Here is a 25,147-nt window from a genome sequence, read left to right as displayed (position 1 = left end):
CCTTATTGACTCACTATCCTGTGTTTTCTTCCCCATAGCAGCTCTTCCAAACATTTTCGTTCTTCTTCAAAACTTTCATGGCTCCCTCTCCCTTCACTTTATTGACTAAGAACCTTGCTTTATATTTTACAGGGTTACAAATGAAGCCAATCACTATGAAATTCCTCTTGTCCCTTCTTCTTCATCTATCACTCAAATACCTTTTGTCACTTTCCCTTCTTTTGTGTGTTTCATTTGATGAAGTGGTCTTAGTCCTTCACAAAGGTAATCCTTCTACTTGTTATAGTGATTCTATTCCATCCCATCTCCTCCAACAGATTTTTCCCTCTGTCTTCTCCATTCTTTCACTTGCTTTCAATCTCTCACTTTCTACTGGATAATTTCCTATTGCCTCTAAACATATTCTTGGCTCCCATATCCTAAAACAAAACCCTCACTTGTTCTTCCATCACTGCTAAATATTGTTCTGTATCTCCAGCAACTTCACAATTAAACCCTTAGAAAGGCTATCAACAATAAGTACATCTACTTTTGTTCCTCTCACTCTCTTCTTAACCCATTAAAATCTTATTTCTGACCATATCATTCCTCCAGAATTGATCTATATAAAGTTATTAATAATCTTACTTGCCAGATTTAATTATCTTTTCTCAATCCTCATTTACCTTCGCCCTCTGTAGTCTTTGACCCAGTTGAATACTCTCTCCTCCTTGATACCCTCTTCTTTCTAGAGTTTCTGGACAGGGTTCTCTCCTGGTTCTCCTCCTCCTTTTCTGATAACTCCTTTTCTATCTCCTTTGTTAGCTCCAACTCCAAATCAGGACCCCAAACGAGATACCTGGGTTTTTCCTGGACCCTTTATTCTTCTCTTTTTATACTACTTCATTGGTGATCTCCTCAGCTTCCTTGGATTTAATTAAATCTTTATGCTGATGATTTTCAAATCAATCTTTGCTGCTTCATTCTCTCTGTTGATTTCCAGTCTTACATCTCTAGCTACTTTTCAGTTATTTCGAACTGGATATTCAGTAAACATCTTAAATTCAATAAGTACAAAATGGAATTCATCATCATTTCTGAAAACCCTCCCCCTTCCTACTTTCATTATTCCTTCAGAGGCTAACACCATACTATTAGTCCTTCAGGCTCACAACCTAGAAGGATTCCTCACTATCTCTTTTACTCTTTATATCCTATATGTTACCCAGAACTGTTGATTTTACTTTTGCAACATTTTTCCAATATGTCTCCTTCTCTTCTCTGGCACTGTGACCGTTCTAGTGCAGGCCTTCATCACCTCATGGTTTGCAACAGCCTGGTCTGCCTGCCTCAAATCTCTCCCTGCTCCAATTTTCCCCGTTTAGCTCCTTAACTTATTTTCCCAAAGTGCAGGTCCAAATATGTCACCACCTATCACTTCATAAACTCCAGTGGCTCCCTATTGCCTCTAAGATCAAAAGAGAAAAAGGAAGATGAAGTGCAAAGGGTGAAATCTAGTAGAAAAGAGATAACAGGCTTAGGATCCGTCCTTACATGTGTAAGATTAAAAATTAATATACAATAACTCCAAGTATTATATTTTATAAGATTTATTAATAATCACTTGAAGTAGAGGAAAGTAAAACCGTCAGTAAAGAGAAGTTTACCTAGATGGCAAAAGCAAAAGAGACAGAGAGCTGAGTTATATCTACAAAACATAGAATGCAAAGTGAGGATGAAAGAGGAATGCTGGGAAATGAAATCCAAGGGTACAAAATTCTAATCACAAACATGGAAGTTTTAGATGTCATTGCTTTATCTTCCAGACAGAATGACAACTTGGTATTGCCCTAGAATTTGAAAAGTATTCCACTTCTGCCAATATCCAAATTATTAATACAAAATTAAGATTGCACAAGGCAGTATGGTTCTTTAGAGGATCCTACTAGATACTTTTCCAGATGACCATTAGCCAATAAAAATTACTCTATTGAATCTGGTTATTCAACCTCTTCCTATACTTCATAACTGTACCAGCCCATACCTCTCCTGGCCAATAATCCTGGCATGAAATATTTGTTCAAATGGTCTCCTAAAATCTAGGTAAATTTCAAGCACAGAATTGCCCCAATATGCCAGTCTTGTACAATATTTAAAAAATAGATTAGCTAGTCTGACATGGTTGGATATAGATTAGATAGTCTGGCATGATTTGATATTGAATGAATCCATATTAACACAGCCCTTTCTAGATGTTGACTAAGCATATTATAATAATATGTTCCTGAATATTACCAGGATTGAGTTAAATTTATTGCCCTAAATTGTGCAAAGTTCTTCTAGCTTTTTTGGAAACCATAACATTTACCTTTCTCCAATCCTATAGTATCTTTCTTTTTCAATTTGATTATTCCAAAATTATATACAGTCAGCAATCACATTATGTATGGGTGTATTATGTGTGTGTGTGCCTCTGGGAGTAGGGGATAGCAGAGACTGCATCACAACTCGTCTGGTATATTTTAAAGGGAATTAATTGTATAAGGAGATGGACTACATAGCCACGAGACCACTTCCATCTTTGTGGTTCTGTCAACCATTTTCTATGAATCTCTTCTAATATTTTGTTCTGTACCTGCTTTTTGCTTTGATGACTCATGTGTGTTGTAGTCAATCATTTATTGGGGGCAGCTAGGTAGCTCAGTGGATTGAGAGAGCCAGGTCCTAGGTTCAAATCTGGCCCCAGACACATCCCAGCTGTGTGACCCTGGGCAAGTCATTTAACCCCCATTGCCTAGCCCTTACACTCTTCTGCCTTGAAACACAGTATTTATTCTAAAACAGAAGGTAAGGGTTAAAAAAAAAGACATTTATTTGACACCTATTGTTTGGTTTCAATCCATCATTATACTTTCCATGACACATAAGGAGAATATAGTTTAGTGTCCCACCATTCCAAGGAATGGAGTTATGACTAAGAAGCTCTGTACATATTAAACATTTTGTGAATCAGTTACAATTTTGCTAGGAGAGGTGAGGCCTTAATCTATTCTTGTTCTATCAATTATTGACCTGAAATCCCATTCCTTCCTCCTGTCCTAGGAATTATTTTCCAGCACCCAAACCAGTAGGGATAGAGGCTGATAGAGGACTGAGAGGAAAAATAAGCCTATTCCAGATGTCACTGCTTGTAAACAATACCTCAGCCACCCTGTTCTAGTTAAGCCTCTGAATGCAGAGTCAATATGGAGGAGGAACATACAACCTTTTGTGGCTTTTATTGCCACTTGTTTATATGGCATTTGCTAGAAAAGGCAGGATTGGGCTTAATAAAGATGTTCTCCGTTGCTCTAATGCTTTTGAACATTTTCTTGTAGTAAACTACATCTGTGAACTCATGTTAACCTCACAGCAGCTTTGTGGGGGTAGATAGAGTAGGAATTGTTATCTCCATGATCTCCATTTTACAGATATTAAGGGCTTTGAATAAGCTCACTTTTAATAAGATGTTTTAATTATTATATGCCAAGTTAGTCTAAGGACTTAAGTATACATATAGTCATTTTCTCAGAAAACAATTTTCTAGTCTATGCTGACTTCTTTTGAAACTTTCCAAAAGAGGTTGTTTTCCTAATTTGAGAATCAAATTTACTGACAGATTTCCTTCCCCTTCAAAATGTAAAAGAGGAATTATCTTTTGCAGGATGCAAAGTAAGGAATAACCTGCATTTTTAAGGTACTATAATAATTCATAAGGAAACATGAATGAGTGCTCAACATCATCCTTTATCCAGATGACATTATAGCTGAGAATCCTGGGCCATGGAGCTGAAATGATTTTTTTGTGATTTCATATTTCCTGTCACTTAGTAACATGAAACACAATGGAAGGGAATGTATCTTGTATAAATGTGTTTGGCTTTTTGCCAAAATAATCCTTTAATTCTACCTTCTAATCCTCTAAGTCTAGCTTCTAAATTATCAGTAGATTAGGAGGATGTCATTGACTTGAAAAGCTTTTGAAGTTATCATTGTTCTTGGACTGATAATTAAGAGTTTAAAAAGAGATGTAGTAGGATGAAGACTTTTTGTAAGGCTTAAAAAATAGGTCTCAATGATTTGTGAAACTTTCTCAGTTCTCAGCATTTCTTCATCATTACTTTGGAATTATTATCCATTTTCTACTGTTCATTCAATTCTACTTTAGGCATATCTAAAGCCTAAGTGAACAGGACCACACTGGTTCTCTCATACATCGATCATAGAGCACATATAAATGAAAAATTTAATCTGGAAAATTTTCCTCAACAAGGCTGAAGAGAAGAGGATAATTTGAAGAGTGCCTGTCTTCTCAGACTACTAAATTTCAAGTCAAGAAGGTCTAGATTTGAATCTTGCCTCTAACATATAGTAGCTCGAGTGAGCAGATTTATTCAAACTCCTAGAGCCTCTGTTCTCCCATGTGTAAAATGGGTATAGCAATATCTACCTTAGAGGGTTATTTATTATGAGGCTCAGGTAGAATAATCTAAGTGCAGCATACATTCTGGGCTCTGTCTCTCAAATTGCCACTCATTCAATGCCCTTTATTGACTGATTGACTTATTAGAAGTATTCTTACCTGTATATAGTAATTACTTGAGGTAGGCTGACAGATTGACTCAGTCAATCCCCATGCAGTACACTCTGCCTCCAGTTTAATATTTGCTGTTAGTAGCAAATTTCCTGGACTGTCTTTACCAGTGTCTATAATTCCCAAATCTGGGTAACTCTAGCAATTTCTTCACGTTCTGCATTATCACTTTTGAATATTTTTCCCAGTGCCTTGGACTAAAAAAGTATCATGAAAAGCCTGTGTGGCACAATTTTTAATCAAATCCTTTCATTAACATTTTCCTGTACAGACAGCTTTCCCTTTATCTAAGTGGACCTCTCCGCAGACCTCTAGCTAAAGAGATTTTTACTACGTGAATTTGGCCGAAGACTTGGGAAAAGGACGAGAGAGATATAGACTGGGAGGGGGCCAGCCCAAGTTTCAAGGACACAGCAGGGCCGGCACAGAGAAGCAAGTTCAGGTGGAGGAACACTTCGAGCCAGGGCAGAGGGCTGGGAAGAATCAAGTAGAAGAAAATACCGGGGGCAGACACAGGCAGGACATGCGGATAGGGGAGGACCAGCGATGTGGGCTATGGAAGTGGGGTAGTGGGTGGGGACAGATACATGGTACCCATGCATAGGGGCGGCAGATAGCCTGGGCTGATGGACTGTCGGGTGCCAAGGTTTCCTCTCATTAGCGCTAGAGGGTTCAAGGCAAGCTCCTGATCTTGGTCCAGGCGGTGATGAACTGCCTTGCTTCAGTTCTGCTTTTACTTGGAAGGTTTTAGTTTAGTTTAGTTTTTTTTTGTTTTTTTTTTTTTATTTTTATTTTCTTGTGGTGGGAGATGGGGAGCAGAGCCTCAGCTTGAGGGGCAGGAGTGGGGAGAGAAAGAGCACCTTATGGGCACTGTAAAGTTAACATAGGTTTTGTTTGTTTCTTTTGTTTTGTTTGTTTTTTTTGGAATGATGCTTTCAAAATTCTTTACGTAAAGATGAATTTGCTTATTGAAAATTTACTTAAGGGAAGTTGGAGGATGTAGTGCTTGACCGAAAGTCAGGAAGATTCATCTTACTAGCTGGGTGACTCTGAACAAGTCACTCAACCGTGTTTGCCTCAGTTTCCTTATTTTTTAAATGAACTGGAGAAGGAAATGACAAGCCATTCCTGTATCTTTACCAAGAAAACTCCAAATGGAGTGCCAGGAGAGTCAGATTTGATTAAACAAACAAAGATTTACATAAGTAAGAAGTCTGAACTCTCAAGTACATAATAATGCATTTCTATATATAGCTTAATAAAGGCAGCTAGGTGGTACAGTGGAGAGGCTGGGCCTGGAGGTAGGAAGACCTGAGTTCACATATGACCTCAAACTTTTACTAGCTGTGTGATCCTGGACAAATCACTTAATTTCTGTCTACCTAAGTTTCTTCACAGGTAAAAATGTATGGTAAAAAGTGCATCTACCCCTTGGAAGAATTAAATAAGATATTTAAATATTTTTAAATTTTTTATTATTATGCAAAACACTTTGATATTGTCATTATTGTAAGAACACATTCATACAAAACCAAAACCTCAAAATAAAATCAGACACACTGATGTGAAAGACAACTCCAACAGTTCTTTCTCTGGAGGTGGATGGCATTCCCTGTTCTAAGCCTTTCAGGATTATCCCAGATCTTTGCATTGCTGGGAGTAGCCAAGTTTTCACAGATAATTATCATCTAATATTGCTGTTACTGTGTACAATGTTCTACTAGTTCTACATATTTCACTCTTCATCGTTCCATGCAGATCTTTCCAACTTTTTCAGAAATCTTCTTGGTTATCAGTTCTTTTAGATAAGATACTATTTGTGAAGTGCTTTGAGCATGAAACATAGTAGGGCTATAGAAAATATACCTACTTTCTCTTCTGTTCCCTTCCTTTCCCTTCTTCTCCTAGCAGCTAGATGGCTCAGTAGATAGAACACTGGGCCTGGAATCAGGCAGACATGAGTTCAGATTCAATCTCAGATAATTCCTAGTTGTGTGTCACTGAGCAAGTCATTTAACCACCATTTCCCTCAGTTTCCTCAAATGCAAAATGAGGACAATAACAGCACCTATTTTCCAGGTTTGTTATGAGGATCAAATGAGATAATAATTATAAAGTGAATGGTGGGGGGGGGGGGGAGTGAGGAATGGGACCTGAAATGTTCTATCTGGCCAGCTGGAGGACATTATTCCTAACCTGACGAATATAATGAGTAGGATACAATACAATGAAACTTCAAAAGAGTTGCCTTACAAACAGACTAACAGATGAGCATTTCCTTTCCTTTGGCCCCTTCTTTAAAAAGTTTGCCCATCACTGGTGTAGGTCTATGATGGTGAACCTATGGCACGTGAGCCAGTGATGGCACGCATAGACCTCTCTGTGGGCACACAGGCCAAGGACCCAGTGCTCCAAGGATCCAGTGTGCCCCTCCCTGTAGCACAGAGTTCACGAGAATTCCTCACTAGAAAGCCAAAGGGAGGTACAGCTGGGCTGCTTCCCTCTCCCTTTCCCACTAGGAATTAATAAGCAGGTCTCTTCCAGACAGCATCTCATGCAGGGCAGGATTACCCTACCCCATTCAGAATACAATGGCCTCTTCATTACCTGACCTGAGTGAGACAGAAACAACTTATATCTTTACTATCAGAAGCAGCCAGTGTCTTTACTACATGAAGTATTTGGGGGATTTGGGAATGTGTCTATTGAGTTCGTACTTTTAAAATGTTCAAAACTAGTCTGGTGATTTAGGAATAAGTTTTATGAATCTGAGGCTAGGCTAATAGCCTCTTTGCTATTCCTCAGCTCCCTTCCCCAGTTTTTTTCACCAGCAAACTTGGGGGCCTTTATTTTCATTCTTAGTCCTCTCACTTCTTACTAGCCTGTTCAATTTTCATTCAAAAGGGTACCTACCTACCTGCAGGAAAACAGGTGGGCTAGAAGCTCTGGAAAATTGGATAGTGGCTTGTCATCAACCAATCAGCCCTACATCCAGATTAAAACCTGACTTCAACTCTTGACTATTGACTAAAAAGTTTAATTTGGAAGATACTTACTTCAGGAAGGCTGCAAATGTGTCAGGATGATGTCACTTAACCTGAAGGTTATATTTTCCTATAAATAAGGAGTTTTCCTATAAGCTGAGGCTTTTTTGCTTTTTCCCCCTGAATTTGAGGGGATCATAGCTCACATAAATAGAGGGGAGCAAAGGGCTTGCACCTATCACCTCTCCCTCTTCTCAAGCCCACCTACATCACCTGCCTCCTTACCCAGCAGTCCAAAGGGAGTGCTTCCTCCCTCCCCTTGGTGGAGTAAGGGGGGTAAGGAGAGCATACTCGGTGAGGGGAGGGGCACAGGATATTGTCTCTGGGGAGTGGCAAGGGCTCAGCACTTGGCCTGGGTGGGGCAGAGCCTGGCACTCCATCTCTAAAAGGTTCCCCATCACTGGTCTAGGTACTCTCCCCAAGATTAAAGGTCCTTTCCCTTTATGAGAGATACCAAATTGCAGTGGAAGAAAATTTCCTTAACTGCCTTGAGCATAAACTCATCCAAGCAAAGACTGTAACAAAATTTCTAGGTATTCCTTTCTATGTAGAGCACACAAACATTTCTTCCAGAATCATTGAATCATAGATGATTATCTTGGAAGTTCAAGCAAATTTTTCTTGGGCCTTACCAGAGAACACCTGAAATTTCCCTAATAGATTTCCGCTAATGCAAAATCAATCCAAAAGTCATTTCTGTGGCAGTCCTCATTAAAACAATCAGGTCAACTGAAAGAACATCAAACTGAGAAAAGTTCTGAAACAGGACTAAGGAAACTGGGTTCCTGCAAATGACAAAAAGCTCAGTATTTATTGCCATGAACCTCGCCCCACCTTACAGTATAGGTTCTGTAATCACTGGCATTTATAGTGCTATTTATTGTTTGCTCCTCAAAATGCTTTTTGTGACTTTTGCATTAAAGGTAAATATTCTCAGTATTTTGCTATTGCAAAAATCACTTCTTCTTTAAAAAATATCCCATTAGATGTTTATTCATTCATTTATTTAATGTCTCTCATTGTACATTAAGTGGCATTTAATGAGCCTGATCTATGTAGCACAGTATAATAGCTCTAGAATTTGTTTGAGTCAGATCATTAACATATTAAGAAAATTAACTTTTATATGCATAAACAACAGAAAAGTTGTCTTTTAAAAATAATATTAAAAATATAATGTTGTGTGCCTTAATTGAACTCAAATCGAATTAATGACAGTGTTTACCAAACAGCTTCTTTAATCCAAATCCTATTTTTATTTTGTAGTTTTGTTACCAAACTATTCGACAAATTATTTTTTAAGTAAAACTAACCTACTTAAAATAAAATTAAACTTTTAAAAATTAAACTAGCCTACTTAAAATCAATAGGCAGTTTATCATGTTTTACATGTTTTATTCATGACCAGTTTTCAATTTGTTTAGAAAAGATTGAGTTCGTGAACTTAGGAAAAAACCTCAACATTTTAATTTTGATGTTATACCATTAGAATATTACAAGGGAGATGATAATTTCATTCAATGTGGTTGTGATTGTATAATTTTCTATCCAAATCATATTTGCAAATTTATAAATATGTATTGTATAAGCATGTTGATGTATGTATTGAATACAAGTATTATTTAGATACAATTTCTTTTTGCAGTGAAGACATGTGGTTCTAATCTTCAAGGACCAAGTGGTACCTTCACATCTCCCAACTTTCCATTCCAATATGATAGCAATGCTCAATGTGTGTGGGTTATCACAGCAGTGAATACAAATAAGGTAAGAAAATTTTATTTTTTCTAAAACAAAAAGTTACACAGAGAAATTAAAAAAACAACAGTGATTTTTCAAAACTTGAATTTTCTGTGTGTTCATGGTGCATGTACACATGTGCACATGCATATACGATAGATACCATGGTACAATGAATAAAGAACTGGTTACACTTAGCACATATTATATATATTGACTTTTTTATACTGAGCTATACATTTGACCTTTCTGGGCTCCATGTAATTCCTTAAGATTATAAATTTCAGAGTGGGTACCAGTGAAATTATAGTTCTAATATGCATATATATATCCTTTCATTCATGGTGATATGTTTTGAAAATAAGATTGTGAATTCAAGTTTCTACCTTTGGCATGGCTATATTGTAAAAGCTAAACATTGATAAATTTTGAAAATGAAATATGGTATAAATGAAGATAAAACATAACCTTAGTTATTTATTTTTAAATTCAAAAATCATTCCTTTAGCGCTATACAGGTATATGCTATGAATGTTTTATATTTATGCAATTATGAATTTGTGGAGAAAGATATACTATACTATGACTGTTATATGTATATATTTATATTGCGGGAGGAAGAACAGGGAGAGAAAAAAATGGGGAGAGGCAAATATTGGTAGAAAAACAGGGAGCCAGAGAAATAGAAAACTTCCAAACAAAGAATGTAATTTCTAGAAACACTTGTTAATTGCTGTTATATGTTTTGAAAAAGTCATAAATATTAATTGTTCAAATTATATTTTAAAGGTTACTTACTAAACATAATTTACAGATATGTCATATTTTAAATATTTGAGCTTTCTTAATGTAATTTTAATGTTTACTAGAAATTATTGGGAATTATTAATCAGTCAACAAGCTTTTATCACCTGTTATATACATCAAACAAGGCATTAGGCTCTGCGTATGCAATGATGCAAGTATAAAAGTTTCTGCTGCAAGAAATTATATTTATATCTCAAAAAGCTTACATTGCATTGAAGGAAGCAGCATGTATACATAAAGATATAAACAAAAGTGAGCAGTTGAGGTTGCATACCTGAGTTATTGGAACGATCTATTGAGAAATGCCCTAAATAGAAAAATAGACATCAATTTTTAGAGTCTACATTATACCTAGTCAATTTAGATTAAAAAGAAGTATGTCATGGTACATAGCAAGTACAAAATGTTAGAGAATTCCTGTATTTTGTCTCTATATTGAGGTTGCTTTCTATTTGTATTTAAATATACTGTGCCATTAAATTTCCCTAAAGTCCTAGGGCAGCATTAGTGAAGTATTAGCATGCATGCCCAGCCAACATGGAGGAGCTGCTCCCTTTCCCCTTTTCCCAGCACTGGAGGAAAATTTTTGCATGTCCCACCCTTCTGTCCAGGTACCCAAAGTGAGCACTTCCTCCATCCTCTTTCTAAGGTAATTCAGGGCGCTCACAGGCAGCTTGAAGTTGCAATTTGGGCATGTGAACTTGAAAACCTTTGCCAACACTGACCTAGGATATCTTGAGTCTAACTTTTCCTTTGATTTATCCTCTTTGGCTGTCCTATTTTGTTCTTAACTCCATGCTGAAGAAAGCAGTTTGCTTTTCAGACTAATGTAAAACACTATTAGAGGAAATCAGTCTTTCTCCTGGTTGGCCAGTCCCACATTGTTTTGGAGAAAAGAATTTAGTTAAAAGAAGTTCCTTTTTCAAAAGAAGATGATTTTTGCTTTCCTGAAATAAAAAAATGTCACTCTAAGATTCATGTTGGCAAAGAATATCTGCGTGAGTACAAACTGGTGGGGATAGAAGAAAGAACTTATCATCTGAGATTATTTTGATATAGCTCTCTCCACATTAAAAATGTCTACACTGGCACTGGAGAGTAGCCCTTGTCAGTGACTACCAGATGACCTTGTCATCCTTGATTATGAACTGGTTGATCACAATTAATGAGTTAAAGACTTTTACACAAAGAATTAGAAGACTTGGAGAGGGGACTCAAGCCTCTTAGCTAGTTATGTGACCTCCAGTAAGTCATTTATCTCCTGTAGTCCTTATTTTTATAATTTTTAGTCGGAAATAATCAAATCAATCTTCCCTATGTCATCATTGTTTAAGAAAATAGTATAATTTTTATATGAGAAAGAAATTTTAAAATTATACAAAATATTAATAATACTATTAATAAAACAGATTAATTTGTTTGAATTTATCATACAGCTCTGGCTAAGTATGTTATTATAATGTATTGTTGAAAGGCAATATGGTATAGGGCATTGAGGACTTAATTTAGAATTACAATTCTCTAGACTAAAATCCTTCCTTAGAAATTTTCCAGCTGTGTTACCTTGGGCAAGATGCTAAATATTTCTGGTCTTCAGTTTATTCATCACTAAAATGAATGGGTTGAAGTTGATTACCTCTAAGATACCAGTGAGCTCTAAATTTATGATCCTATAATAAAAATTTTTGGTAATATATCAAGTATATAGAATTGTCACCAGCACATGAAAGATTATATAACTGCTTCAGTGCAAAAACTGTTTAATTTTCTGTCTTTATAGTCTTAGCACAAAGCACAATGCTTGGGACACAATAGAGGTTTAATAAATGCTGAATAGAGTTTGTTGAATTAAAATAATTTAGCTGTTTCTGGTGACCAGTCATGATGATTGCTTTTCTGGTTACAGTCAATGGTGTATACTAATATAATATTTAAATAAAAGATTTCATAAGGATTTACATAAATTTCAAGTGCACATTTGTTAACTTTCTTTTTCTAAATCACTGGCTGGTTTTAATTTAAACATATACACAATAAGGTAAGATATGACATTTTACTAAGGGTTTCACTTGTTATTTAACAGATTCATTTTAATATGAATTCTCTACCACAGCATAAGGTTTCTTTTTTCATAAAATGCCTACCTAAAGTTATTGAATTTCTTGTATTTCTCTCCAGTTTTAGTTACTTGATTGGAAGGAAAGGATGACATTTGTTTCGTTGGTTGATTTATTTAAGGTTTAAAAGCTTTTTTCTTTCCCTCATCCCATAGTAGTATATAGTCCCACATAGTACCAGTATGATTGCTTTCATCTTACATATGAGGAAATTAACTATTAAGCTATTAAAATGACTACTAAAATCATATAATGTGTTGACACCATTGTCTCACTTAATAGAAATGTCGGGCCATGGATTTAGAGATGGTGATGACCTTAGCTGTCGTGTAGCTAACCATTTGGGGAATTTATATGGCTCATATGGAAAATCATGGGATTGGACTCTTCAAGATCTCTTCTCAAGGAAAGGCACTCTGAGGGAGGGATGAGAGATAGCACTTACCAGGTAATTCAATCCACCACAGACCCTGATGGAGACATCCAAAGACCCTGGATGCAAGAGCCTTGAGAATAATAGTGCCCTCTTAGGTCACAGGACCCGCTTTCATCCCAGTCCCAAAGCCTCTAGTTGAGGGAAAAATTATTTTGGAGCAGGGACCTAGTTTCTTCAACATCAAAAACAGTGTCTGCTGACCAAATGTCATTAAGGGCAGGGTAGGTGAAGAAGCCCTGGGAGTAACAGTACCCCACCCCTAAGCCCACTGGCCCAGTCCTCACAGCCATTGTTAAGGGAGGCAATTCCCGGAATAAGGGACCAATCATCCTCAATAAATATCAACCAACTGCCACTCCCAGGGAAGGCAAGGCTATCTAGCTGAAATGGCAGGAAAACTTGAGAGAAAGATAAGGGGGCAGGATGTACTAGGGATGTTAAACTGCCACCACCACTTTGACCACTGTCTTCTCTTAGACCCTAATGGAGACTGCTCAGGACCCTGAACTAGAGCCTTGGAAATAGTAATACTTCTAGCCCAATGTCAAATTGTTGACATCAGAAACTATTAAGATATTTGTGGAAAAGGTATTAAAGAAGAGGCATTACCATCTGCTTTGCCGCTACACCCCAAAGACCTGGATACTATGGCTCATTCTGTTCCTATAGTTTACATATTGGAAGTGTCTTCTTCCATTGAGCCTCCCTCCTCTTTTTGGATGGTTTCTCCCAGAATCTCATTTTAAGGAAGGATCGCAGGCTGCTTATGTCTTCATTCCTCTTCAGACTGCATTTCATACTTACTCTTGGTCCTTCTCTACCATGGCCCCAAGCCAAGTGCCTCCATCTTGCTATCTAATGCTTAATAAATTTTCTTTGACTGACTGGCTACCCTTTCCATCTGGAATGGAGCTAAAATCTTTTCTTTTCTTGCATATATAAAAACATACCTGATAAATAGAATAAGATCCCCTTGAGGGCAGGTACCATCTTTTAAATTTACATACTCAGGACTTAGTTCTACTCTTCCAACATAGTAAGTGCTTAATAAATGCTCAATTCATTCATATAATCCAGCCCTCTTATTTTAGAGACACTTAGACTGAAGTTTGGGATAATTAAATGACTTGCTCATGGTCACAGATACCAAATAGAATAGAGTTATGAATCCAGTTCTAAAGGCTTCAAATGGAAAACTCTTGATTATGCCACATTTCTTCTCCAAAATCAAATAACTAAACGGAAATAAATAAACATGGAAGAAAGAGGATCACCGTTTTAGAGGAGGCAGACAGGTAGCACAGTGGAAAGAGTGCAGGGCTTGTAATCAGGAAGAACTAACTTCAAATGTAAACTCAGACACTGTGTGACTCTTGGCAAATCATTTCACTTATGTCAACCTCAGTTCAGTCATCTGTAAAACAGAGATATTAGTAATATTTAACTTCTCAGATAATATATATAAAAGGCTTAGAATAATGCCTGGCACAGAGTAAGCACTTAATATATATTTGTCTTCCTTTCATTCTCCTTTCCTTCTTTCCTTCCTCTTTTCCTTCCATCCTTCCTTCTGCCCTTCCTCATCTTGCTTCTCTCCCTCCCTCCCTTCTTTCCTTCCTTGTTTCCTTCCTTCCTTCCTTCGTAACACATATGAGAGGTTTTCATTTCAGGGTAAATAGAAAAGTCCAGGAATACTTGAGAGAAATTTTGGTGTCTGCTCCAATGGAAAGGAGAGAGTGGGCCAAATTGTTATAATGGATTAGGAATTCCCTCAGGAAGGATTGGTCAAGTGGTAGAAAAGGAAGATTGACAAGAAGATTAGTGAGGAGTGATCTGGGATTTCCAGATGCAGGGAAGGGAGAGGATAGACCCATTTGTTGCTAGCTCTAGCATGAACAGTCCAGTGATCTCAAAGGAGTCTGAATCATCCTGTGGCTGGCTAGGGGCAAAGGACTTCCTATTCACCACCAACATAAGCTGAGTGCCCTTAGTTAACAGAGCATCACCTCTTAAATTACCATAAAAAACCTCAAGCACACCAAACAGTATGTTCTGCATCCTATTTTATTCATTAGACCCAAGTTTTAAATTATATTCCTTTGTTCACGCTGCTTAGATGTTAGACATAACTTAGTACTTTTTACTGACAACGGTACAAGAAGGCATCATGAATCTCTATCTTTTTTTCTTGTCTGAATTTATTGTTGTATCATTTGTAAATCCCCTGATATATTGTTGTCTTCTAAAACCTTAGGGTGATAAACTATGGCCATTGCTTCTGATCAGTTTTTGGCTAGACACTCTAGAAGTAATGGTTCAGTTTTACAATCTTAGAACAGTATAAATTGTTGATGGTAATTATTCTCCCATCCATTTTCTGGGAGGAGCAAGACTTTCAATTGCAGCTTTTCCACAGTGAATACACTGCTGTTACTAAAATTGCATTCTGTACCTCTGTTGTCCTTTTTATAACATAAAGTAAATGAATGAATACTAGTATAGTGTAGTAGGTAGAAGCAAGCTATAGAGTCCAGAAGACCTGAATTCAAGTCCTGCTGCTCACAAATACTAGTTCTAGGACCACAAGTAAGTTTCTTATTCTCAACACCCCAGATAACTCTAGGAGTATAGCTAAATCTGCATTGTCCATCTGACATAGGGGAGGGAGTTTCTATATTAGCATATAGTAATGGAATACCTGGTTTAGAACAACACCAAAAATACATGAATATGAATGTGGAAGACGTTGACTGCTGACATGAACAAAAATATACATAACTTTTATTTTGCTACCCACTTTTAAGTGTTCTTTATGCTAATAATTTTTTACCAACCCTTACCTTCCATTTTCGAATCAATAATGTGTTTAAGGGCAGCTGGGTAGCTCAGTGGATTGAGAGTCAGGCCTAGAGACGGGAGGTCCTAGGTTCAAATCTGGCCTCAGATACTTCCCAGCTGTGTGACCCTGGGCAAGTCACTTGACCCCCCTTGCCCACCCTTACCACTTTTCCACCTATAAGCCAATACACATAAATTAAGGGTTTAAAAAAATAATGTCTTTAAGTTTCAAGGAAGAAAAGCAGTAAGGACTAGGAGATGGGGGTTAAGTGACTTGCCCAGGGTCACACAGCTAGGAAGTATCTGAGGCCGGATTTGAACTTAGGATCTCCCTTCTCTAGGCCTGACTCTCATTCCACTGAGCTACCCAGCTGCTCCCTCTATATGTTATTTTAAAATCTTAAATATTGTTTCAAAGTTGTTTTTTTAGCTTTGGGGGAATCTTATTACCCTAATACTAGCTATTGAATAATTAAAACTCTACTAAGTCAATCAATCAGTAAATAAACATTTATTAAATGTCTAATGAGTGCCAAGCAGTTAATCAATCCAATCTAATGGAGTGATATAAGGTAGAGTGTCTTTCTACCATTTATATTTATTTGTAAACCAAAAAAACACTGGTGGGTAACAATGAATACTCATCATATTGTCTAATAGATGATAAAACTATGCCTATCATTTATTATTTGATGCTCATCATCATGCATTAGCTTAAAACCAGTTCTATTTAGTTCTCAGTTTTATATATTTGGTACAAAAATAGACAAAATTTAGTATATCAGCCCGATTCATATTTATGAATCTTGAAGTGTAGGTATTTTTACAGATTTCTATAGTTTGGGTTTTCATTGCTATTACACAGTAAATAATTTAAACACTAATGGCAAATCCAATTAGGCCATTTTAATTAGTAAAATGCCTGCATATTATTAGGACACTCTGTTATACCTTCAGCAAAATCAATTATGAATCATTGATCAATTGCTCTGAGATTATTCTGAAATTGCTTGATAATTTCAATTATATTTCTCAGGGCCCTTTTTACTGAAAGGTTAGTATAAATTAAAACCCATTGTAAAGAAAATGTATGTGTTTGTTTATAATTTTCACCTCCCTACTCTTTTCCCTGAAAATTATCACTTAAAGCAGATATATTCTTTGGGGAGAGATTTGAGGTTACAAATACTTAGGTTCTACTACATTGCAGACTTTGATAACTCTAAGATTCATATTTGTCCCACTGAATGTACTCTGGGCATGACTTTAAGGGAAGGCTCAGTGGTTATATTTGCCTTAAGGTATGCCTAACTGCCCCACCTTCTCTCTGTGCCCACCTATGTTGACAAATGATTGAAAGGTATCATTTACATTTAGGCTTTCATTTCTTTTTTGGTTCTAAATTAGAGGATTAAGCATTATTAGACCAAGAGAAGGGCGAGGTAGCTGCTGCAGCTGCCTTAGAACAATGTGTGAGTTCCCTAGTGTCTATCTACAGGGTTGAAAATAAATTAGAAACCTGCTCTGCAGCCCCCAGCCTAGTGAGGCAGAAGACAGACAGAGATAAGGAGGTAATAATGTGTCAGTCAGCTTAAACAAGGTGAAGGAGTAAGAGTTAGCCTGCTCTCTTGACCACAAATCCTTCCAGTGTGGAGCACCACCCACTCCTTTAATTCCTTGCCAACCCTGGCAAGGACAGGGAAGTCATGGGGGAGGCATGTTATACTGCTGTTAGCACCTTATGTGATTCTTAAGTTCCTTTTGTTCTTTTTCAACCAAATAGATGGAAAGTTGCAAAGATTCAGAAAGGTTATTAAGGGGTTTGGGAGAAAGTAAACTACAGCCTTTCCTGCTCTTACCAGAAAAAGGTCACAAATAAAACTGTGATAGCTTCAAGAAAACAACTTGAGCTGCATTGTGACATTTTCCAAGAGAATTATAAGTGAAAGAAGTGAGAAGAGAAAATCCGGAGGCAATGTCGAGGCTTCCGTTCTTTAAATCTTTTATTCTACGAGGACAGAGATAACCTAGTGAAGTGTATTTGGGTCAGAAATTTGTATTTTGGATCCTGCCTCTGCTACTTACTCCTTATGTGATCTTGGGCAAGTCATATAACATCAACCTGCCGTATAGCCTCAAGTTTCCTTGTCATGGCTCTGCTTTTATTTCTTATCTATTCTCAGACTCTGTTTACTTATCAAATGAGGTGATTGGACTAGATGGGCTCTGAATTTCCTTCCAACTTTAAGTTTCCAATCCCATTATCATAGTGACAGTATCTCCTAATTTCAGTCATAAAGAGTACCTCCTTAAGAGCTGTTCCTGTAAATCTAAAGCTAGAAACTGATGGATAATGGAAAAAAAAAAAAACAACCAAAAAACAAGAATTTCTTAGTAGATTAGTGAAGAAAGAATTTTTTTAGGAAAATACTTTGTATGTTTCCTTTTCTGTTAACACAAAAAATTAAATGCATTTCCCCCCAATATTGATAGTTATAAGAACGACACAGTTGTGTCTAGTATTAAAGAGTTTTACAAATAAGCAGCTAAGCCATAGAGGTTTGGGTGTTTAAAGATTAAATAAATTGAAAGGAGAATAGCAAAAATCCAGGGAGAAGTAAAGATTGGCACTTGAGATCACCTGTAGTTTAGATTGTATATCTCACTAGGCTTAACAGAGTTCTTAGAATTATGTAGTGACGCCAACATCCACTTTAGCCATTTATTTAAAGAATGATAACAGAGTATAGATTTAGAGGAATATTTTAAAAGAATAACATTTGGCAAAATAGCAAATTGTCCTTTATTTCAACTACACATTGCCTAAATATTCCCATTGGCTAAGATTGGTTAGAAATGGTTATAACATCATGATATACTTTAAAGAATAGGTAAGATTAAATACAGTTAACATTTATATTGTGGAAACTGGGGCAGGGGAAATTTTTTGTATCTACATTGCAAAAATATCCTGGATTTCCTTTTTATCATGCATAAGACTATTAATTCTCTTCAGAGCAACCACAATCCATTGGAAATAAATATAAATGATGAGAAAGTGATGAAAAATATTGTTTGAGAGATAGATTTTTAGGCTAGTAGTTTCATTATACTTTAAAAGCAACATGAATTAAGTAGAATATGTTTTGTTAGGATTTATAAGAAAGCTTTCTACATTATATTTATAGTGTACTTTAAACTTATAAAATATATTTATATTGCATGTTGCTTCATCTTTAAAATGGGCACAAGAAAAATCATATACCTCATACAGTATCATAAGTACTGAATGGGATAATAGATGTAAAGATCACTGCAAACTTAGAACACTATATACTTTCTAGCTGAATATAAATAGGGAATATGTCTTCCTTCTCCAATTCATTCTTATAAAGGTTGCTTCTATCTTAAACTTCCAATGACCATATGTAACATCAACTCCTAATATATTTTTGAATTAACAAGTTTTTATTAAGTTCCTATTTTACTGGGGAAGAGGACATGTATGTGTGTGTCATCATAATGTCATTCTTCAGCAGAATTTTTAAGAAAACGAGATTCTAAATTGTAAAAGTGAAGCACAATATATTCTAGGCAAGTACCTCCTCCAGTCAATTAGTTCAGCCATACAAAATCAAGTGTATAAATCAGATAAAGTATTAATATAGTAACAGCCCAAAGTATTTAGTCCTCTTCATCCTCCTAGAAAGTGTGAAAATCTCTTGGGTTGAATTGGCAGGAGAGGTTGGCATTGATTAGTAAAAGATTAACTAGGTACTTTGTGGGACTTTAAAAAGCGAAACCTGCCAGACAGAGAGAGCAATGAGCAGTCAGGGCTCATTTAAGAAAAGAACAGTTTTTGGAATGAAACTTATGCGTTGCTACCAGAGGGCATTATGTATAGGGATTTTTTCCCCTTCTACCTTCATTTGATGTAGTTTCTAATATTGGAACTGTTCACTCAGAAAGATACAGGGCATCCAGAAAGTAAAACAAAACAAAACAAAACAAACAAAACAAAAAACTCATATCCAGAAAACATGAAATCTGACTTTTAGGAACAGAGAAGAGATATACCACTGGATTCAAGAGAGATTTAGACGTCCCAGTTGAGAGTGGAGATGCCAAGAGCAACAGAACTGAAGAGCAGTTGAGTGCCATAACCAACAGGGGCACTCACCCAGGGGATGTTAGCATAGGGAATCTATGAAAAGAAAAGGATATGACAGCACTACAGTATTGCTGGAGGTGGAAGTTGATCTGGCCATATCTGTTCTCTACATGTGTTCCTTACCATCATGTGCTCTGGCATTAGCACCCTCTTTACTGCTAACGTAGTGTTTATTTTGGGAAGGCTTTGCCCTGAGTATAAAAGAATAATGTTTTATAGATATTTTTCTTACTGTGGAATCTTAATAAATGCTTTTACTCTCAGCTAATTTTATCTACTGGCTCATTCTTATGAAGAAATGTTGGCCAAACAACTATTCAAGTGAAAAAACCTAGAGATTTTAAGTGGACAGAAAGTTCAACATATTTTAATAGTAAGATCTTAGGATGAGCTTAAGGAAGCATTATGGCTAGAATGAAGAAGATGAGAGTCCTATTCTTCTCTTTCTTTTTTAGACCATAGCTAGAGTATTATGTCCCACATTTTTGGAAGGACCTGAATGAGTGCACATAGAGCAACTGTGCTAAAGAACAATATAGTAGTTAAAATTATATAGCTCAGTAAAAGAAAATGAAAGGTCTTAGCATAGAGAGAAGATATACAGGGACATGATAGCCTTCTACCAGAATGTGACAGCTATTACACAGAAGTTTTAGACATATTTCTTGACACCCAAAAGGTAAATTAATAGCAACAGGAAATAAGAAATTATGGAAGAGTTAAAGGGAAAAAATTATTAACTCTTAGACTGGTCTCAAAGTAGAAATAGATAGCCATTAGGTTGTTTTAATCAAAGTCTTCAATCAGAAGTTTCAAAGGTACCTGCTAGGGTTATTGTTGAGATTCCTGCTTAAGTAGTGCTTGGAAGAGGTGATTCCTGGTCTTTTCCAATGCTGAGATTCTATGATTCTCTGAGTCCATTGGGATGGGGGCACATACATGGTACAGAGGCTTTTCTGCCTCCAAGTTTTATTGGGAAATTTACTTTGCTTGGGAAATTTGAGGGCCATCTAATAAGTTATACCAGAATTACATTTGCATTAATTGACATGAGGCACTGATGAAATGATAGATCTGTGAATTATTGACATGAAGGGTGTAGAGAATAAGCAATTATAACAAGGATCAGTTGGAAAGGCAAGGGACTAAAGCAGGATATCCACTTGAAGTTCTCCATAATAATTCAGTGGTGGAAGTATAGCATGATATGGTGGACAAAGTAGATCTTGGAGGCAAGGAGATCTAGGTTCAAGCCCTGTCTCTGACACAGTTCTGTGTCTTAGAGCAGATTAATCAGTGCTCCATGAAATACTCAAAGTTTATAAATTATAGAGTTGATAAATAACAACTTTGACAGAGAAAATTGCCTCACTGGGATTATCCTATACTGATGAAATCATAGGACAAAAAAAATCTAGGAGAGAATGAATGAGTGTTTGAACGAAAATAGTGCCTCTGTAAGTGGAAAGAAAAGGGAAAAGGTAGTGAGTAATGAGCCCTGATGGGGTAGAACTGGTCACATTTGACAACTGATTAGATTAAAAGATTGGCTAAAGGGATAAGGAATCAGAGCATCAAAGATTTGGAATGAAAATAAACTTTAGAGGTTATTTAATCCAACCCTTCACTTAGCAGATGAGGAAATTAAGTCTCAAGTGACTTCCACATAATCACACGGCTAGGAAGTGTCAGATGTAGCATTAGAACCCAAAATTTCTTGACTCTAAGTCCAGCACTTCATCCACTACTTCACTGAGTTTTCCAAAAGTGGAAAGTCATCAGTGACTCCAAGGTACTTAGCCTGCTTAATTGATAAAATGGCATTGTCCTAAAAAAAAAAAAAAAAAAGAATACAACTACAACCACTTGACAAAGCCAGTTCCAAAATACATGTTTGTTTTGTTTAGTCGCCCTAGGGAATTATGCTTATAAACTATTGTTCACATCTTTTTATTTTTATTTCTTTTATAGTTGCATAAATTGCAGAATTTTAGAAATGTCAGGAACTATCCAACCATCCAACAACAAATGACATGTCTGACAAGCCTTCGTTCATCATCTACTTAAGGAAAACTACTTGGAGGAGGAACTTACCAGTTATCAAATCAACCTATTCTAATTTTAAATGGCTCTAATTATTAAGAATTTTTTTTCCTCTAGTATTGATCCTCAATCATCTTCTTCGTAACTTTTATCACTTGTTCCTAGATCTTTTCTTTTTTCAAACAGAATAAGTCTAATCCTTCCTATATATGACAGCTCTTTAGAAACTTGAAGGACACTAGGTCCCTTGCCTCATCTTCTCTTCAGGACCAACAAAAATCATGGGCTCATGCCTGTACAAGAATGCCTATAGTTTGTGCAACAAAAAAGAGCAATTAGAAGTCAATGCAAGGAAGCAAATGGAACCTATAGGTATCACTAAAACTTGGTGAGATAAAACCCATTATTTAACTATGGTTCTAGATGGGTATACTTTATCCAAAAAAACAGAATAGGTAAAAATCATAGTAGAAGGTGGCATTCTATTTATAGTGTTGTGATTTAATCAGAGAACCAGAAAGGGAAAGCATGCCAGAGAATATTTAAGTGAAAGTCAATGGTGAGATGTACAGAAATTATTTTGTCACTGAAGTATAGATGAACTGGTCAGTAAGGTGAAATTGATGAAGAATTTGGGAAACATCACAAACTTCATAGAAGAAAATTATATAGGAAGAACGAAGAAAAAAGTGATTCCCTTCCAGGAGATGGAAGGAGTTAGAATTGTAATATATCAAGGTGAGAGTCCAAGCCAGAAAAGGTGGTACAAAAAAGAAAGAACATATATTTATGAAATGGGTTTCCTTTTTTTGGTTCGCAAATCAATTCTAGGGTTGAAATAAGCAAAAATTTACCAAAAATATTTTACTTTATTGACTATTCAAAAATCTACTAGCAATTTTTGAAGCTTTCAGTTTGTTAATGCTTATAAACTCTACTTTTAAAGGTACCTGTTTTTTGTTTTTTGTTTTTGTTTTAAGTGGCTTTATTGCCATCAGTGATATATCTAGCTTTAGTCTGCCATGAATTTCCTTGTTCTGACACCAGTAGAGCTATGGTTTCTGGAAAAGTATAACTCAAACATAAATCAAGTGAAGCAAAACAATAACAACAAGAATAAAGCAATCAGAAAGGGATTATGTCCATAAGATGTCTATATGTCTATAAAAACAATTTGAGATGTAGCTTCCCTGGACCCTCTCTCAGTTATCCCATATATCCCTGGTATTGTTGAGGTAGTTATCTTTTTTATACCCCTGACTCACAAACCTCCATCAACATTTACTTTACTACATCAAACATGAAGACTTCAAATTCAAAAGAAAAACATTTAATGAAAGAGTATTAGGCAATAACATGTAATTCAATTAAGTATTAAAGACCTCTGGCACATATTTCCAAATAGCTTTTGTCTTTTCTCTCACACGTGTGTCCCAGGGGAAGAACTAGTTTAATTTCCAATTTACCTAACCCTTCAGTCTCCTCAATACAATGGAAAACAGGATATATCATTTATGCATAGCAGGCTTCAGGAAGGCTTCCCAGATATCCCACTCACTTTTGTTCATCTGTTCCCCAGATCAACACCTGACTTTCTCTCTGGCATCTAGTGGCTTCCTCCGCTGCCTCAGATTTCTGGCATGTTGCCTTTGTTCACTCACTAATGGACTTGACTCCAATAATTATTCCCTTTACCTTTATTTCTTGTGTCACCTTTGCCATTGACTGTTCCCATGCCTTGAATATCATCCTGTCGTGTTCAAGACCTCTTATAATCTCTGGCTTAAATCAGGTCACAATCTACCTTCTAGAGGAATCTTTTCCAGCACCCCCTCCATCTCCCTTACTTACTATAGCTCTATAGCTCTCCTCTCAAAGGTTAACTTCTAATAAATAAATGAATGAATGAATAAACAAAAAAATAAATATTAATGATATAATTTCAAATTGTTCACCAAAATGGTTTTAAGAATATAGAATATATATATATGTGTGTACACATATGTGCGTGCTTATACTTATATGTGTACATATTATTTCTCTTTGGTATGTGAGCTCCTTGAGAAAACTCTTACTTTTTCTTCTTTTAAAATAAATTTTTATTTAATACAGTTTATTTCCAAGTTTCTCAGCCTCTCCCTGCCCTCACCATATCATAGAAGATATAATCCAGAAAATATCTCTCTCTATATATATGTCTTTTATGTTTCCATTTTTCAGTTTTTTCTGGATGTGACATTCATAAGTTATTCTTCAAGTATTTAATCTGTAACCATATATAATATTCTCTTGGTTTTACTCATTTTTCTGATCATAATCCTTTGTAGTTTAAGTTATTTTTTTAATTAGCTTATTCATTCTTTTTTATGGCATAGAAATATTCCATCAGTCATATACTATAATTTGCTTAGCCATTCCCTAATTGGTAAACATCTCTTAACTTTCCAGTTCTTTGCCACCACAAAGAAAGCCGCTATAGATATTTTGGAACTTAAAGATCTCTTTCCTTTTCCCTGATCTCCTTAGGAAATAGACCCAGCACTGAATTGCTGAGTCTAAGGGTACACACAGTTGTATAACTCTTGGGTTATAATTCCAAATTGTTCACCAAAATGGTGGGATCACTTTACAGTTCCACCAACAGTGTATTAGTGTTCCCATTTTTCTACATCCCCTTCAACATTTGTTATTTTGCCCCTTTGTGTTTTTATAGTCAATCTGACGGGTGTGAGAAAATATGTCAGAATTGTTTTGTTTCATATTTCTCTAATTAGTACTTATTTAGAGAATGGTTTTATATTCCTATATATGGCTTTGATTTTTTCATCAGAAAATTGTATATTCATATCTTTTGTATATTTATCAATTGGATAATGGCTCTTAATCTTATAAATTTGACAAAGTTCTCTGTATATTTTAGATAGAGACCTCTATCCAAGAAACTGCCTATAAATTTTTTCCCAAATTTTTCTACTTTCCTTCTAGTCTTGGCAACATTTGTTTTCCTTGCAAAAAAAAAATCCCTGTCTAATGTAATGTACTAAAATTATACGTTTTATATCTCACAATGCTTTCTGTCTCTTCTCTACTCATAAATTTCTCTCCTATACATAAATCTGATATGTTCTCTGTTCTTCTAATTTAAATATGATAACTCCTTTTATATCTAGATGATGTATCCATTTGATTATATCTTACAGAATGGTGTAAGATAATGGTCTATATCTAGTTTTTATCAAACTACTTTCCATTTGTCTCAGCAATTAATACTGATTTCTTATCCCTCGAATCATAATTTCTTATCCCTCAAACCTGGATCTATGCATTTGTCAAATACAA

General features: G+C 35.9%; 1 protein-coding gene across 1 annotated transcript in view; it reads left to right on the top strand.

Annotated features, from left to right (window-relative positions):
* CSMD3 (CUB and Sushi multiple domains 3) overlaps nucleotides 1-25,147 on the top strand; it is a 1,590,968-nt gene that overhangs the window by 793,134 nt on the left and 772,687 nt on the right. Inside the window, exon 10 of the mRNA XM_044684131.1 lies at nucleotides 9,302-9,423. Within this exon, the coding sequence (XP_044540066.1) occupies nucleotides 9,302-9,423 (122 nt within the window). The remainder of the gene's footprint in view (nucleotides 1-9,301; nucleotides 9,424-25,147) is intronic.

Source organism: Gracilinanus agilis, chromosome 1 (genome assembly GCF_016433145.1).
Source record: "Gracilinanus agilis isolate LMUSP501 chromosome 1, AgileGrace, whole genome shotgun sequence".
In the NCBI taxonomy this organism is placed as follows: Eukaryota; Metazoa; Chordata; class Mammalia; order Didelphimorphia; family Didelphidae; genus Gracilinanus; species Gracilinanus agilis.
This window is presented reverse-complemented; position numbering and strand designations above follow the sequence as displayed.